The 15,703-nt window shown below is 43.9% G+C and overlaps 2 protein-coding genes across 3 annotated transcripts; one reads left to right on the top strand and one right to left on the bottom strand.

Moving 5' to 3' along the window:
* The first annotated feature begins 9,784 nt into the window (after window positions 1–9,784).
* Window positions 9,785–11,008, top strand: LOC109745513 (uncharacterized). The gene is made up of 2 exons (XM_020304644.4): window positions 9,785–10,200; window positions 10,290–11,008. The coding sequence occupies exons 1-2, from the start codon at window positions 9,917–9,919 to the stop codon at window positions 10,588–10,590; spliced, it is 585 nt and encodes a 194-aa protein (XP_020160233.1). The 5' UTR covers window positions 9,785–9,916; the 3' UTR covers window positions 10,591–11,008.
* A 77-nt stretch (window positions 11,009–11,085) lies between these two features.
* Window positions 11,086–14,202, bottom strand: LOC109745512 (acid phosphatase 1). 2 transcript variants are annotated; one of them, XM_020304642.4, is made up of 4 exons: window positions 13,652–14,202; window positions 12,898–13,005; window positions 12,505–12,714; window positions 11,086–11,452 (listed from the first exon to the last, which is right to left on the bottom strand). In XM_020304642.4, the coding sequence occupies exons 1-4, from the start codon at window positions 14,041–14,043 to the stop codon at window positions 11,275–11,277; spliced, it is 888 nt and encodes a 295-aa protein (XP_020160231.1). In that variant the 5' UTR covers window positions 14,044–14,202; the 3' UTR covers window positions 11,086–11,274. The 2 variants fall into 2 exon arrangements, with proteins under 2 accessions (XP_020160231.1, XP_020160232.1); XM_020304643.4 differs by lacking the exon at window positions 12,898–13,005 and having other exon boundaries at window positions 13,652–14,189.
* Window positions 14,203–15,703: the final 1,501 nt, after the last annotated feature.

The raw sequence follows: 15,703 nt of genomic DNA, 5'->3' as shown, positions 1-15,703 counted from the left end.
TGCATGACACAAGGCCTTTCTCAAGTTGCTCCTTCAACTTAGCATTCTCCTCAACAAGATGCACATGCTCACAACAAGGGTTAGTAGCATTTGCATTATCAATTAACACCATATGAGGAAAGGTGGCTTTCTCCTTAGTTAGCATTACTTGGAGTTGATGATGAGACTCCTTGAGGCTAGCATGAGCACCCTTCAAGACCTTGTGAGCCTTGTCGAGAATGTCAAACTCCTCTTTAAGTCTAGCAAGATCAACCCCAAGTTTTGCCTTCTCGGAGTTTAGCACACGAGACACAACAAGAGCATGATCAAGATCTTTCTTTAACTTAGCATGATCATCGTTGTATGACTCCTCAAGAGCCAAACGAAGACCACGCTCTTCGTCAAGAGCATTGGAAAGATCCGAAATCTCATCGGCATAGTCACGACTATGCCCCTCCATCTTAGAGATGGTATCTTCGTGAGCCTCGATCATGTCATTGGCTTCACCAAGTTGTTCCAAGAGAGCAACGAAGTGCTTCTTGGATTTACCCTTGAGTTTACCCATAAAGATCTCAAACTCATTTTCCTCCACATTTGTCCCCTCATGTTCATCAATGCTATCCGTCGAAGAAGGATGATTAATGATGGTAGTTTTGATGTTGGAGGTTACCTTATTGGTGGCTTTAGCCATGAGGCACTTGGCGGTGATGTTCTCATTGGGTGAGTCGAAGAGAGACACCCGTGGAGTCTTCGCAATGGCAACGGAGGCCATGGCAACCGACTCACCATCTTCATCATCGTCATCATCCTCATTGTACTCTTCTTGTACCACCAACGCCTTGGGAGGAGTCTTCTTGGTGAAGTTGCTCTTGTTGGGGAACGACTAGGCCTTGTCTTTTCTAATGAGCTTGCCACCATTGTCTTCCCTCTTCTCGTAAGGGCACTCCGCAACAAAGTGGCTCACATTGCCACAATTGAAGCAAGTCCTCATCCGTTGCTTGCCCTTTGCGCCACTTGAATTGCTCTTGTTGAAGTTTGGCCTTGTGTTCTTCTTGCTCCAAAATTGCCTTGAAGCAAGAGCCATGTGTTCATGATAGGCATACTTCGTATCTTCGAGGTTGCCCTCCTCTTCTTCCTCTTCATCCTCTTCCTCCATACTAACCTTGGCCTTTAAAGCAAGGTTGGGCTTCTTTACTCTTTGAGAACGAAGAACCGCATTGTCAGCGGTCTTGTCCAAGATGCTCATAGCAACAAATTCATCCAACACTTCACTTGATGATAAGGTGTGGAAGTCCGGCATTTGACGAATTACGGAGGACATGGCTTTGTGGTAGGGCATCATTGCCTTGAGGAATTTGCGCTTGATCCAATTGTCATCCGTGTCCTTACTTCCATGATCTCGGAGAGAGACCGCGAGTTTGGTTACCTCCGGAAAAGCTCACGAGGTTCTTCATCTTCTTTCATTGCAAACTCGCCGGCTTCATCTTGCACCACTTCATAGTTGGAGCGTTGAATGCTTGCGCTTCCCCGATAGAGGGAAACAACTTGGAGCCAAGCATCTTTGGCCACGGTGTAAGGCCGGAGATGAGGAAGATCTTCGGGTGGGATTGCTTCTTGGATGATGAAGAGAGCATTCTCATTGAATTGATGATCCACAACTTCTCTAGGAGTGAAGTTACTTCGGTCATGCGGATAAAAACCCTCTTCAATGATTCTCCAAAGGTTAGTGTTCACATGATTTAAATGACGCTTAAAACGATAGACCCAAGAATCAAAATCTACATTCTTCTCAATCTTAGGGGCCGGGCCGGCATGATTCAAATGAGTGGAACGGAGCGGTCCACCATAGACAGGTGGAGGTTCCACATGGGCAAAGATGTCGGTCCCATTTTTATCACTAGAACAAGGAGCTTTCTCGCTAGAAGCTTCCCCTTTGTCGGAGGTAGCATCCGTCACCATGTTAGCGGGATCACCCACTTTCAACGGTGCGGTGGTAAGTTTAAGCCCTTCTAAGAATTTATTCAACATGCTTTCGACCTTGGTCGTCATGGAGGTTTTCAATGTGTCCAACGCCACATTGAATTCCTCACGAGAGACCGCGGTTCCCCCATCTCCCGTAGACGAGACTGGATTCTCACCGGAGTGCTCCTCCACACCGTCTACGACGTCAACCATACTCTTTGGACGGTAAAGTCCTTAATAAAGAAACATGGCTCTAATACCAATTGAAAGGATCGATATAGTTGACTAGAGGGGGGGTGAATAGGCAACTAACAATTTTTAGCTTTTCTTTACCAAATTAAACTTTGCATCAAAATAGGTTGTCTAGATATGCAACTAAGTGAACAACCTATATGATGCAATGACAACAAGCAGGCAAGCAAGTAAGAGATATAACCCGAGTAAACTTGCGAAAGTAAAGGAACGAGATAACCAAGAGTGGAGCCGGTGAAGACGAGGATGTGTTACCGAAGTTCCTTCCTTTTGAAGAGAAGTACGTCTCCGTTGGAGCGGTGTGGAGGCACAATGCTCCCCAAGAAGCCACTAGGGCCACCGTATTCTCCTCACGCCCTCACACAATGCGAGATGCCGTGATTCCACTATTGGTGCCCTTGAAGGCGGCGACCGGACCTTAACAAACTAGGTTGGGGCAATCTCCACAACTTAATTGGAGGCTCCCAACGACACCACAAAGCTTCATCACAATGGACTATGGCTCCGCGGTGACCTCAACCATCTAGGGTGCTCAAACACCCAAGAGTAACAAGATCCGCTAGGGATAAGTGGGGGGAATCAAATTTCTCTTGGTGGAAGTGTAGATCGTGGCCTTCTCAACCAATCCCGAGCAAATCAACAAGTTTGATTGGCTAGGGAGAGAGATCGGGCGAAAATGGAGCTTGGAGCAACAATGGAGCTTTTGGGGGAAAGAGGTGGGTTAACTTTGGGGAAGAAGACCCCCTTATATAGTGGGGGGAACAAACCAACCGTTACCCCACTTCTGCCCCGCAGAGAGCGGTACTACCGCTGTGCCAGCGGTACTACCGCTTGCCACTATAAGCGGTACTACCACTCCTCCTCGCGGTACTACCGCTTGGCCCACAGCGGTACTACCGCGGTGGGAGGGCGGTACTACCGCATACGAGCGGTACTACGGCCCCCCACAGCCGCGGCCAGTACCGTAAAACCCGACACGAAAAAAGAGCCCTCGAATCGAGGCGGTACTAGCACGAGACCACCGCGGTACTACGGCTGGGGGCTACTAGCGGTACTACTGCTCTGGAGCGGTACTACCGCTCCGTCCCGCGGTACTACCGCTGGGACCAGAGTGAGCACACAGTTGGGGGCTACCAGCGGTACTACTGCTCTGGGCGGTACTACCGCTTGTAGCACCCAAGCGGTACTACCGCTCCGGCCCGCGGTACTACCGCTGGGACCAGAGAGGGCACACTGAGAAGAGAAACGAGCCCATCATCGAAACGGAAAGGCTCGGAGGGAGGGGCAAAGGAAGTGTACGTGATGATTCCGCCCTAGCCTTTCCAAAACGAACCCCCTCTTGATAGTACGGTGATCCCTATGAAACTAGTCCACCAAACTAATCCGGAAGGACTACACCGTCTTCGCTTCAAGCTCCGAGGGGAGGGAATCGTCTCGTGCCAAAAGGATGAATCTCTGAAAAACACTCAATGCACAGGATTAGTCCGCAAAAGCATTGTCATCAATCACCAAAACATCTTAGGGATAAATATGCCCTTACACCACGGATAGATAAACCTTAGGTCATCCACTTGAGGGAAAATTGCTACTGTCCTACGAAACTCTACGTTTGGAGGCCCAACACGAGTCTACAAGAAGAAGGTTGCGTAGTAGACATCATTCTCATACAAACTTTGTATATAAATGTTGGTCATTTTCATGTCTACTTCTAGTATGGATACTTTGCTGCCATGTCTACCCTAGTTATGCTACTGATATGTTGATGTGAAGTAAGCATGACAATGTTATTGTTTTTCACACCGCTAATTTTCACGAAGTCCTGAACTCTATAATAACACTTTGTGTTTTGTGAAAATCATAGTAAATTAACCTTGATACCTATGAACTTGAACCCTACATAAATTGTGTTATATTTTAACCTTACTGTAGCTACATGTCAAGTTTGTGCATATTTACATATTGTAGCATGTTGTTTTGTTGCTTGCAAAGTGGTATAACATTAATATAATATTGACAAGTTTCATTGTGTTAAGATACATATATTTGCAACTCTACAACTAATGTATGCATGTGTGCCAAATGCAATACTACAATACTATTGTCATCCTTGATTCGAACTCACTTGATTGTATAAATGGTTGAAGATCACATCATCCAATATTGACCTATCTACCATAAACCCTAGAAAACCGAAGAAGAATGAGACAGGGGAGGGGATTGGGAACAACGTGACGGCAGAGGGGGTTGAGGATGATGGAGAGAGGCAGCGGGCCTGGCGCCGACGGGGGAAGGCGCGGTGAGGACCGGCCGTAGAGAGGTCCCCCACCACCACAGAGGACGACATCGGGCTTGGGGAAGGCGTGTTGAGGACCGGTGGTGGGGGAAAGGGCAGACTCGTGTGGGGGCGGCGAGAGAGAGTGCAGAAGGAGAGTGAGGGGAGGGCCGGCAGCGAGAGAGAGTGGAGAGGAAGAGTGAGGGGGTGAGTGAGGACCAACGCGCGCGGAAGAGGATAAGTGGGCCCACGCTACTGCTACCTTACAACCTGCAGCGCGGGTAGATGGCAAGTGCTACTGGTAAGTGAGGCCCATAGGACGGGTACACGACCCACGCTACTGCTACATGGTTAGTTGCAGTGCAGGTAGTATACCCAACACTGCTACTATTGTTATGTGATATGGCCCACTTAGCAGCAGTGAGTGTTGTGTCACCCCGCTCTGATACTAAAATGTACCTGTAGCGTTGGTCCTTGGCCCGCGCTACTACTACTTAACAATAGCGTGGGGCACTTACCCTACACTACTGCTAAGCATCTACCTATAAGGTATTTCCTAGTAGTGTGATGTAGAAGTCCTCTGTGGTCGACTCCCCCTCCGACAGAGTACCGGAATAGGCCTCCAGATGGGATCGCGGAAGAACAGAGACTTGCGGTGGCGGAAACATTCTTTCGATTCGTGCTCTATTTTTTTAATATTTAGGAATTTATGGCGCTGGAATTAGGTCAGACGGAGCCACGAGGGAATCACAAGGCATCAGGGCGCACCCAGTTGCCTTGCCGTCTCCTTGTAGGTCTTCTGGTCCCTCCCTGGAGTTTCTAGGGTCTCTTATGTCCAGAAAAAAATCATCAAAAAGTTTCGTCGTGTTTGGACCCTGTTTGGTACAAATTTTCTGTAAAACAAAAAATGGCAACTCGCACTAGGCAGTGAGTTAACAGGTTAATTCCCAAAAAAGATATAAAATTGCATATAAAGTATCTAAGGTTGATAAAATAACAGCATGAAATAATAAAAAAAATTATAGCTAAGTTGGAGATGTATCAACATCCCCAAGCTTAATTCATGCTCCTCCTCGAGTAGGTAAATTATAAAAATAAATTTTTTGATGTTGAATGCTACCTAGCATGTTTATCATGTAATCTATTTATGGTCACACCAATAATTTTATTGTAGGTAACATGGCAATTTAATTTTTCAGAACATGGCATTTTTATTTTGTAGATCGTGGAAACTTTTCTTAAATTTGCCATGCTTTTGAGAAACCACCCCGCCTTAGTTTGCCATGCATCTATTACAATTTTTCAAAACTTGCCAGGATTAAAAAAACACATTTTTTTTGCAAAACTGCCATGTGATCGTTAGATAAATTTTCATATTTTGTCATATTCCTAAATAACAATGTTTTTGGGTTTTTAGCATTTATACCACAGGTTATGTCACACTACTCGATTTTGCCACTAGGAATTCCAAGTGCTCAAAAATGCCATCGCTTCGTTAGACTCATGCTAAAAAATGCCACTAGACACCATTACTGTCAGCTCAAATCTCGTTTTCCATGTTATAATGACCAAAATACCTATGGACCAGCATGTCAGCTCTCTCTCTATCTCACTAGAATAAAGTGTGGGTCCCACTTGATCCCAACGGTGTTCTTATTTTCCTCTTAAGATTATTTGCTTGCTTACTCCTGACAAGTGGGTCCCACAATTATCATTGTGATATAGAGAGAACTGACATGTGGGTCTAGGGGTATTTTTGTCATATAACATGGTCAACGGGTTTGACCAATTAATAACAATGTCTAATGTCATTTTTTAGCAAACATATAATGGACCGATGGCATTTTTTAGATATCTAATGGCATTTTTGAGCAAGCATCTCACGGAACGATGGCATTTTTGAGCAGTTATAACTTCTAATGGCAAAACTGAGTAGCGGACATAACTAGTGGCATAAATGATGAAAACCCTTTTTTTCTTTCAGTTGTCCCATGCAACTACATTCACTTTAAAATGCGCCATTTCTATGTTATATAGCATGTCAAATTTTATTTGTGTTTTGAAGATGGCTTTTTAGTACTTGAATCTTGAAAATGGCCAAACATTTGAGAGAACGGCAATTCTTCTTATCTTAGAACTGTTCAGAGCATGGTAATTTTTCTTATTTCAGAGCATGGAAATTTTGTTTGCCATTTTTTAGGGGTTGACATTTTAATTATGTACATCATGGCAATTTTGTGTTGTTAGCTATTAAAAACGAGGTCCTACATGATTTTTTACCCTTTCCTACTTGTTTACACAAGGTAATGCTGATTGGGCCTAGAAGCTTAGCAAAGGGCCTATCTGGCCATTTAGTTCACATAGGGCGCGCCCCGACTGGGCTTGCCAATTTGTGCAGTAGCGGCTCGGCTACCGTAGCACCTGTTATTTTTACGTTTTTCAAAAAACATAAAAAAAATGTTAGATTATTCAATAGGGAAACACCAAGTATTTTTTTGGAAATGTGATTATTTTTTGAAATTTTGAACACTGTTTTAAACAGGAATGTTTTTAGAAAATATTTTTTTTTTGCAAATCGTAACTATTTTCTTGAAAAAGAACTCTTTTTAAAACAACGAATTTTTTATCTTTTCTGAAAAAATGAACAAAATATTAAGATTTTTTAAATAGAATTCGCAACCATTTTTTTAAATCACGAATAAATTTCAATCATTCTAAAAAGCAAACTTAATTTGATTTTTAGTTCTTTTTGGAAATGCAAACAATTTTTTAATCAAGTGAACAAAATTCAGTTTTTTTTAAATCCAAACAAAATTTTAAAATCTGTTTTAAATTCATATTTTTTAAAAAAATAAACGGAAAGGAGAAGAAAAATATAAAAACCAAAAAGGAAAAGGTAAACAAAAAGTAAAAATGAAAATGAAAGAAAAATAGGTACATAAAACCTTCTAGAAGGTCCAAAAACCAGCAAAAACCTTCTGGAAGATTCCCAAACACGTAACCAAAACAACCTCTGCTTAGCGCTGAAAATAGGCCTGCCCACTCGCATGTTCTCTGCGAAGGTTCGACGGTTCGATGCACCAGGCATCATTCAGAAATTTCCTTATAACGTTTGCAGTGGGAGGCCTCTTGTAGCAAACCTCTGTATATTCAGCTCCATAAATACAAGAACTATTCCATTTTTGTGTAAGCTTTGGCCAACTCCTATTTAGCGCTTCAGACACTGTTTAAAGGCAAAACTGTACAAGGCGCACACCCTCTCTCCCTCCATAGATACTGTATGGGCCGGACCGTATATGACATTAGTAGGAGTTGCCCTTTCCCAGTTCCGGGAAGCTCCCAGAAGCTTCCTGGCTTGATTTTGGGAATCTTTTGTCCGGTTTCCTTTTTAGTTTTTTGGGCCGGTTTTGTTATTTTTTGATTCATTTTATTCTATTTTTTTCTTTTTATTTTCTATTTTTGTTTCTCAGTTTTTTTCCTTTTATTTTCTCAAATGCATGAAACTTTTTTAGTCCGAACACTTTTTCAAATACATGAACTTTTCTAAAACTTGTGAACCTTTTTTGCATAACCCGCGAACTTTTAAAATCCACAAACATTTTTTTTAATTTGTGAACTTTTTTTCGAAATTGATGAACATTTTTAAAGTTCCCAAAATTTTAAGACATTTCATGAACTTTTTCTTAATTTATTGAAGCTTTTTTAAAATTATAAATATTTATTAGATTCGTCTGAATTCCCGAGATTTTGTCAAGTTTTGTGATTTTTTTTCAAATTCATTAACTTTTTAAAAACTTTGTGAACTTTCTCTAATATCATGAATTTTTTATTGCATGATTGTTTATCAAATTCATGATTTTTTTAGTTTCTCAATTTTTGAATTGTATGAACTTTTCGAAGAGTCAATGGGCACTATGCCCCCGGTCAATGGTCAATAGTGAGCTGGCTAAGGCTCTCTTTGATTCATAGGATTCTCAAAACGCAGGAATATGAAAAATACAGGATTAAAGTGGCATGCCCACTTGAATCCTATGAGATTGGCATAGAGTGTTTGGTTCGACAGGAAAAATAAAGGAATTGTAAAAGGAGGTTATAGTGGATACTACATTTTCAATAGTACACATGATCTCTTAGGAAAAAATTCTGTAGGATTCAATCGTATGAATCAAAGTAACGTAGAAAAAAAATTATAAGGACTCTAACCCTTCAGTATGAATCAAACTAACGTAGAAAAAAAATTTATAAAGACTCTAACCCTTCAAAAATCCTATGAAGTTCCTTTAATCAAAGAGCCCTTAACTGGGAACCTTGTGAACCAAGTAAACCAAGGAAATAAAAAGGCGAACAAACCATGAAACCTTTTTTTGGGCGAGCGAACTAGGAATTGAGGTAGCGCTCAACTTTTTTATTTGACCGGCCCATTAGCAGGAGGTGTTCCCCAACTGGCGCATAAGGTTTCTCTCTCAAAAAAAAAACTGGCGCATAAGGTGTCTATGTGTTTGTCGCCCCAGCTTCTCGTGCTTTTTATAGAACACGGTACAAACGCAGGCGCTCATATATACGCACATGCACTTATCCCTATAAACAAATACATGGAGCCCTACCCCTATGAGCACTTTGGAAAGACTGGGCCGACATACCATTTTTAGATTGACGAAGTCACCGTAGGAACGTCTCCTCTCACTGAACGCGTACCGTCAGAAATCCTGAAATAAATCCAGTATAATGTGAGCATCATGACTTAATCCTTATGGGATTGGGATACCACTGCCTCCTAACCATTCAAACTTTCCATTTCTTAGCAGTTGATGGTGCTGAGATAAGACTTTCCATTTTTTGGCAGCTAATCGTGGCGAGAGAAGACTTTCCGAACTTGTACAGTGCCGATCACATCCACAATGGAGACGCACACGCATGCACAAGCCTTAATTATCCCCACGCGCACTCTTGGCACACCTAGCCTTTAAATGCAATGTTTATCCCTACCCTAATTAGCAATTAACCACTCCCATTTAATCAGTTCAACTCCTACGCGCGCGTTATGTATGGGCGCTCCTTGATCCGACGGCCCACAGGAGCGTTGGCGACGAGCATCCATCGATCCGACCGTCTGTCGAGGAGCGATACGTGCCGAAACTCGGATTTGGATGACGACGATCGCTTCCTTTTCCACCTTCCTCACCCATCCAGTCTGACCACCAGGGGTTCAGAATTCTGGCGTTGCGCCCACGGAAACCTTTAGTGCCATGCATATCCCGCAATTCTCTCTCTGTCCGTTCTCCTTTCCATTTCCACCGCCGTTATCCATCCAGCCCATCACCCCCTGGCTCCTCGCGATCTTCTTGCACATATAAGCAGGACCAAGATGGCCTGCTCCTCTTCCACCTGTGGCGATAGCACACTGCGCATTTTGTTGCCTACTTGGTTCATGTGTTGTTAGGCCAGGGCTTCATGGGCGAGTTCCGTGTAGGCGGACGACGTCGAGGAGGTGAAGACGTTGTCCCCGGCGCCGCCGACGCCGAGTCGATGGTGGCCAGCTTGGATTCCGGCGCGTCCAGCGGATCGCTGTGCTCGTCGATCATGTCGAGCCTGACAGACGACGACGACGACGCAGAGTCCTCCCTGGTGGCGGGTGATCCTACGCCGTCGCCGCCGTCGGACGCAATGCGGCTGGACGGGGGAGGCGGCGGGCCTCTCTACGAGCTGTCGCCGCTGCTGGCGCACCTTCCCGTCAGGTGCGTGGACCGACGTCCAAACCCACAGCATACTTGTTCCCAACCCAACCAAATCAAAACTGACAAAATAAACAATTAACTTCTCACAGGACAGGGCTGTCAAAGTACTACAAAGGGAAGTCCCAGTCCTTCACATCTCTTTCCGACGTCAAATGCTTGCAAGATCTCGCAAAGAAGACCACCGCCCACACCGGCAGGAAGGCGAGCCGTTCGTCGATTTCGCTTCACGTTCCAGGGCCTCGCAGCAAGACGATAACGAAGAAGACGGCGCCGAGGGGCTCATCGGGCCGGGAGCCGTCAAGAGCATGGAGCAGGGGCTTTCCGCACAGAAGCGGTAAACCACCTGCGTACCAGAGCAAGAAAGAGCTGTGCAGCAGAGATTTCTGCTAGCTAAAGAAAGGCAATGCAAGGTTTTGTAACATGGGGCGAGATAATGTTTCTGCTAGCTAAAGGCACCGGAGGCAGAAAGAGTACCCCCAGATTCCATGTCTTCGTCTGCCAGTAGAGATTTCTGCAACTGAAGTTCTTGGGAGCATGTTTTGCTTCTATTTTCATCCGTGACCAATATTAGTGATAACTGCATATGCTCGGTGATTCTGAGGACAACTTGCTGAGACTGTCCTGACAACACAAACCCATTATTGTAATAAACAGAGTCTATGTGACCCAGCACAATGCATATTCAGACATTTGGTTAGTTAGCAGTGTCTGAATATACAACGTTTGGCACTTTCAGTTAGCAGTAATCAACAAAGCTTAATGTAGTCCAGCACAATGTGATGTTTATTTAACTGAAATCTCATCTGTAGATCTCAGTACAACTTGTGGTGCAATTTTTGAACTTGTATCACCAATCCTCTCGGGCACAACACACAAACCATGCACTTCTGAGCAATATATCCATAGACATCAGTGGCAAATTCACTGGTACCCAACCAGCGACTGACGTGATTGATTCAAGAATTCTTTACAAATTAAGGCCGCCAACTTAAACAACTTTGGGAGTGGGGCCATAAAAATGGTTGTAGTGTTGTACAAGAAGAATAGCTATTTTCTCCAGCGCCGCCAATAGAATCAACTGATGAAGTACATTGGATTTGGAAGCTTAAAGGATCTCGTTGCCATTGGCAATCCTATCAGGTCACTCCATTGATCCCCAGAGTTTCCAAGTATCTTGAATCCTTCCGCTTCCATTGCAGCTCGCCTCTCTGATTTGTACTGCACAGCGGTCTTGCCAATATCAGAGATTTGCCTGCAGCATGTGTATACTTCCGATTAATACAAACTGGCTATGGTACAAAATGGAGTAATTCTTTTTAATGCCTGTACTTTCCTTTTGTGTACAGTGAGAGCACAAGCACAAGTAAAAAATGGGAAAAGAAAACTTAGATAAAACTAGATGGTTACACTGTAGACTGTACGACCTCTCTTTTTCATAGCCGCATTATATGCAACTCAAAGTCGGAGAAAGATGGTATACAGCCTAACTTCAAAATGATCCACTAACAATTCTAAATAATAAAAAAATCATTACAATGGCAATATAGAAAATCAAAGTACAGCAGAGTTCTATGTTTGATAGAATTTTGGCAACACTCCTTACATTGAACATCATTCAACACATTGCTAGAAGTTAAATTGTGACACAATTCACTGGGAGCTTTCTATGGACTAGCAAAGTAACAATCATCCGCGTGCAGTGCACATTTACCGCAATATATGTTGTACTAGAAATTATAATAATGCATGGGTCAAACTATATTTACAATGTAAGTACTCATTATTGAAGTTACTTTATATCATGTAAACCAATCATAGGAAGAAAGAATAAGCATTAAACCTACACTAAATCATGAGCTATGTACCTAGAATTAACATGTCGATACTTGATTGGTTAGGGGATTTATTATTTTGAACCAGCTACAAAATATACCATTATTGGAGGAGAGATTAGGAGGTAGGATTCCAGCTAATTCTTAAGTCCTTGGATCTGGTGATTACATATTATGAACAAGACAAATGGCTAAGATTGTTTGGATCAAACTCTAACTAGTACTCCCTCTGTCCCAAAATAAGTGTCTCAACTTTAGTATAACTTTGTACTATAGTTAGCTGGAATAACAAGTTGACTTAATAACAAGTTGTTTTCGGGGAAGCCTCCTGAAGTTCATACCATACTGAGTGACCATCTCCAAGGATATTATTTGGAAACTAGGGTCTTCCAGAAACTTCTTGGATCCAAGCAAGATGGCGTCTTATGCAAAAAGATAGTCATTTGATACATGAGTTGCAGCAGGCAAATACCTCAGTATGAGTTTTTCCCATGAATGGTAGCCCGCAAACAAGAGATTTTCCTCTGTAGCATTTCGCTGCAATTCACTTCGCCCAGTCAAGAGGATAATATGGAAACCAAGTCCTTGCAGTTCATTGTACAGTTTCAAGCTAGATGGTAATGCAGGTGCTTTCGCTATGTCTACCCATGCATCAAATGAGGTCTCGTTGAATTCCTGTAATCTGCAAAATCAGTGGAGCTGTGAAAAAATGATGTAGCAATTTTTATCAATAGAAACTACAAAGTAGAATATCCTTAATATTATCGCATCATCTGCCCTTTTGGAAAATTTGGAAATTAAGAAATGATACATGTTTCAATCATACTCCTTGGATATTACTGTAGGTTCTACAGCCCACACTAACCCGGTTGCTAAGAAACTGGAGATTGCTTCACCATGACTTCGAATTGCTGGTGATGGACATTGAGAATTTTGAGCAGAAAGATAAGGCGCCGCTGATGTTTGGGTGGCTCTGAAGAAGAAAAGAGGAATAAATGTGGAGATCGTTGCTTCGAAAAGGAAAGGAGGGGATATAATCTTGCTGTCTGCAGCATGCGTTTGCTAGAAGAGCCAGAAAGTCGAGCCAGATTGCTGTGAAATCCAACACTTAATTTAATAGGCTTAGATGTTGATAATTTTGTTGCTAAAATGTGGTTTCCAGTTAGTTATTTGAGCCCTGTTTTCTTTTTCAAACAAAATGCAGATAACCCTACTATAGTTTGTTTCTTGCAATGAAGGTGTAGCTCGGGCAATGATGTTCATGCCCTTCAGGTGAAACAAGATTGCAAACGGAAGAAATGTGATTATGCTGTCCTTCCGTAAGAGACAAATCTGCAAACGCTCAAGAGAACAGGCTACCAGTCAGGTGCTGTTTTGTCAGGCTTCAGACAAATTTACACCTATAAACTTAAGAACACAAGCTATCAAACAATACTTGAGACGAAAGATCTAAAACCTACTCACAAATTCTTAAGGTAGTTATGGGTTCACACAAATTCTCATAGAATCCAATGAATTGCCAATCTCAAATGCAGGAGCCAATAACAGCGACTGATTAATCCGAGCACGCACAATCAATGTAATCGGAGAAAACAGAGCCGGGGTCGGGGGTCAATTACCCCCATCCGCTGACGGCGTAGTAGGGTGCGTTGGAGAGCAGCGTCTCGTCGACGTCGAACACCCACGCCGGCATGGCTCCCCCCACGCCCGACGCGAATGCCTGCGCAGCGAAGGCGAGGGATTCGGCGGCCGCGACGGCGGAGTCGGACGCGTAGCGCTCGCCCTCCATGTACGCGCGCACGGACGCCCCGCAGCGCGCCGGCACGGTGCGCCAGGGACCCGCGTTGGCCGTCTCCACCGACAGCCTCCAGCTGTCGCAGAAGAGCGCGTCCGCGTCGGAGACGCCCGAGGACACGGCGGTGGGGAAGTCCGTGACCTGGCGGAGGACGGGCTCGGCGCCGGCGACGACGACCGCCGCGGCGGCCGCGAGAACGAGGAGGATGTGACGCATTGTGGGCGGCGATTGGCTAGGTATCGGGCTCCGCCCCGGTTCGGGCTTCGCCGTCGGCGATGGGATGGCTTTGCTCGATTTGGCGATTACCGGAGAGGTTGGACGGGCGCAAGGTGCCCCATGGGAATCTTTGGCTAGTATTGGCGTGTCGCCGTTGGGGCACCGTGACTGAATTTCGAGGGACCCGCAAGGCCGCAACTTGTCCGTTTGACGGAGGATGGCCCCCACAGGTTTCGAGGCCCAGTTGTCAGTCACGTTTAGATTATCTCAATAATTCCTTCGTCCCTTGCACAGTTTTCTTTTCGGAATTGTTAGAGCATTTTGCAAATCCGTCCTCTTATACGTCGACAGCGCTCTACACACATAAATAAAAATTATTCGTTAAAAAATACATAACCCGAACATAAAATTTGTTCACGGTGCTTAATTGAAACATAAAGAATAGTTCAGTGATTTCTAGTGTGGATCCACATATGCTCTACAAGATTATTGAGAAGTTCCATATGCCCCAGTTGATCTCGAAGTTGTCGATGCATTTCAAGAAAATCGACAACACGCTTCGCTTGTTCCGCGAGACGGACTTGAACTTGTCCGGAGGAGTTGCACGTACCGGGGCGGCTTCCGGTGCCAGCGAACTTGTCCGATGGCGGCATGCTCGGCGGCGTTGTGGGTTGGGCCTCCGGTGACTGCGTTGTGGGTTGGGTATGACGGCAGAGCTACGATGGCATATGTGTGGACGAGGCAGAAAAGAGGAAAGGAAGAGGGCAGATCGGGGACGTCTTCAAGAGATTTGGCTCGGGGCCCTGTCGTCAGTCTGACGTGACGGACGCATCCTCGTCCCCATATACATTTTGAGGCTTCGGAAATATGCCCTAGAGGCAATAATAAAGTTGTTATTTTATATTTCCTTATATCATGATAAATGTTTATTATTCATGCTAGAATTGTATTAACCGGAAACTTGACACATGTGTGGATACATAGACAAAACACCGTGTCCCTAGTAAACCTCTACTAGACTAGCTCGTTAATCAAAGATGGTTAAGTTTCCTAACCATAGACATGTGTTGTCATTTGATGAACGGGATCACATCATTAGGAGAATGATGTGATGGACAAGACCCATGCGTTAGCATAGCATATTGATCGTTCAGTTTTATTGCTATTGCTTTCTTCACGTCATATACATATTCCTTTGACTATGAGATTATGCAACTTCCGGATACCGGAGGAATAACTTGTGTGCTATCAAACGTCACAACGTAACTGGGTGATTATAAAGATGCTCTACAGGTATCTCCGAAAGTGTTTGTTGGGTTGGCATAGATCGAGATTAGGATTTGTCACTCCGAGTATCCGAGAGGTATCTCTGGGCCCTCTCAGTAATATACATCATAAGAAGCCTTGCAAGCAAAGTGACTAATGAGTTAGTTGCAGGATGATGTATTACGGAATGAGTAAAAAGACTTGCTGGTAACGAGATTGAACTAGGTATGAAGATACCGACGATCGAATCTCGGGCAAGTAACATACCGATGGACAAAGGGAATAACGTATGTTGTCATAACAGTTCGATCGATAAATATCTTCGTAGAATACGTAGGAGCCAATATGAGCATCCAGGTTCCGCTATTTTTTATTGACTGTAGAAGTGTCTCGG

Source organism: Aegilops tauschii, chromosome 7, assembly GCF_002575655.3.
Source record: "Aegilops tauschii subsp. strangulata cultivar AL8/78 chromosome 7, Aet v6.0, whole genome shotgun sequence".
Taxonomy (NCBI): Eukaryota; Viridiplantae; Streptophyta; class Magnoliopsida; order Poales; family Poaceae; genus Aegilops; species Aegilops tauschii.
The sequence above is the reverse complement of the archived record's forward strand: the minus strand, read 5'-3'. Positions and strand labels throughout refer to the sequence as shown.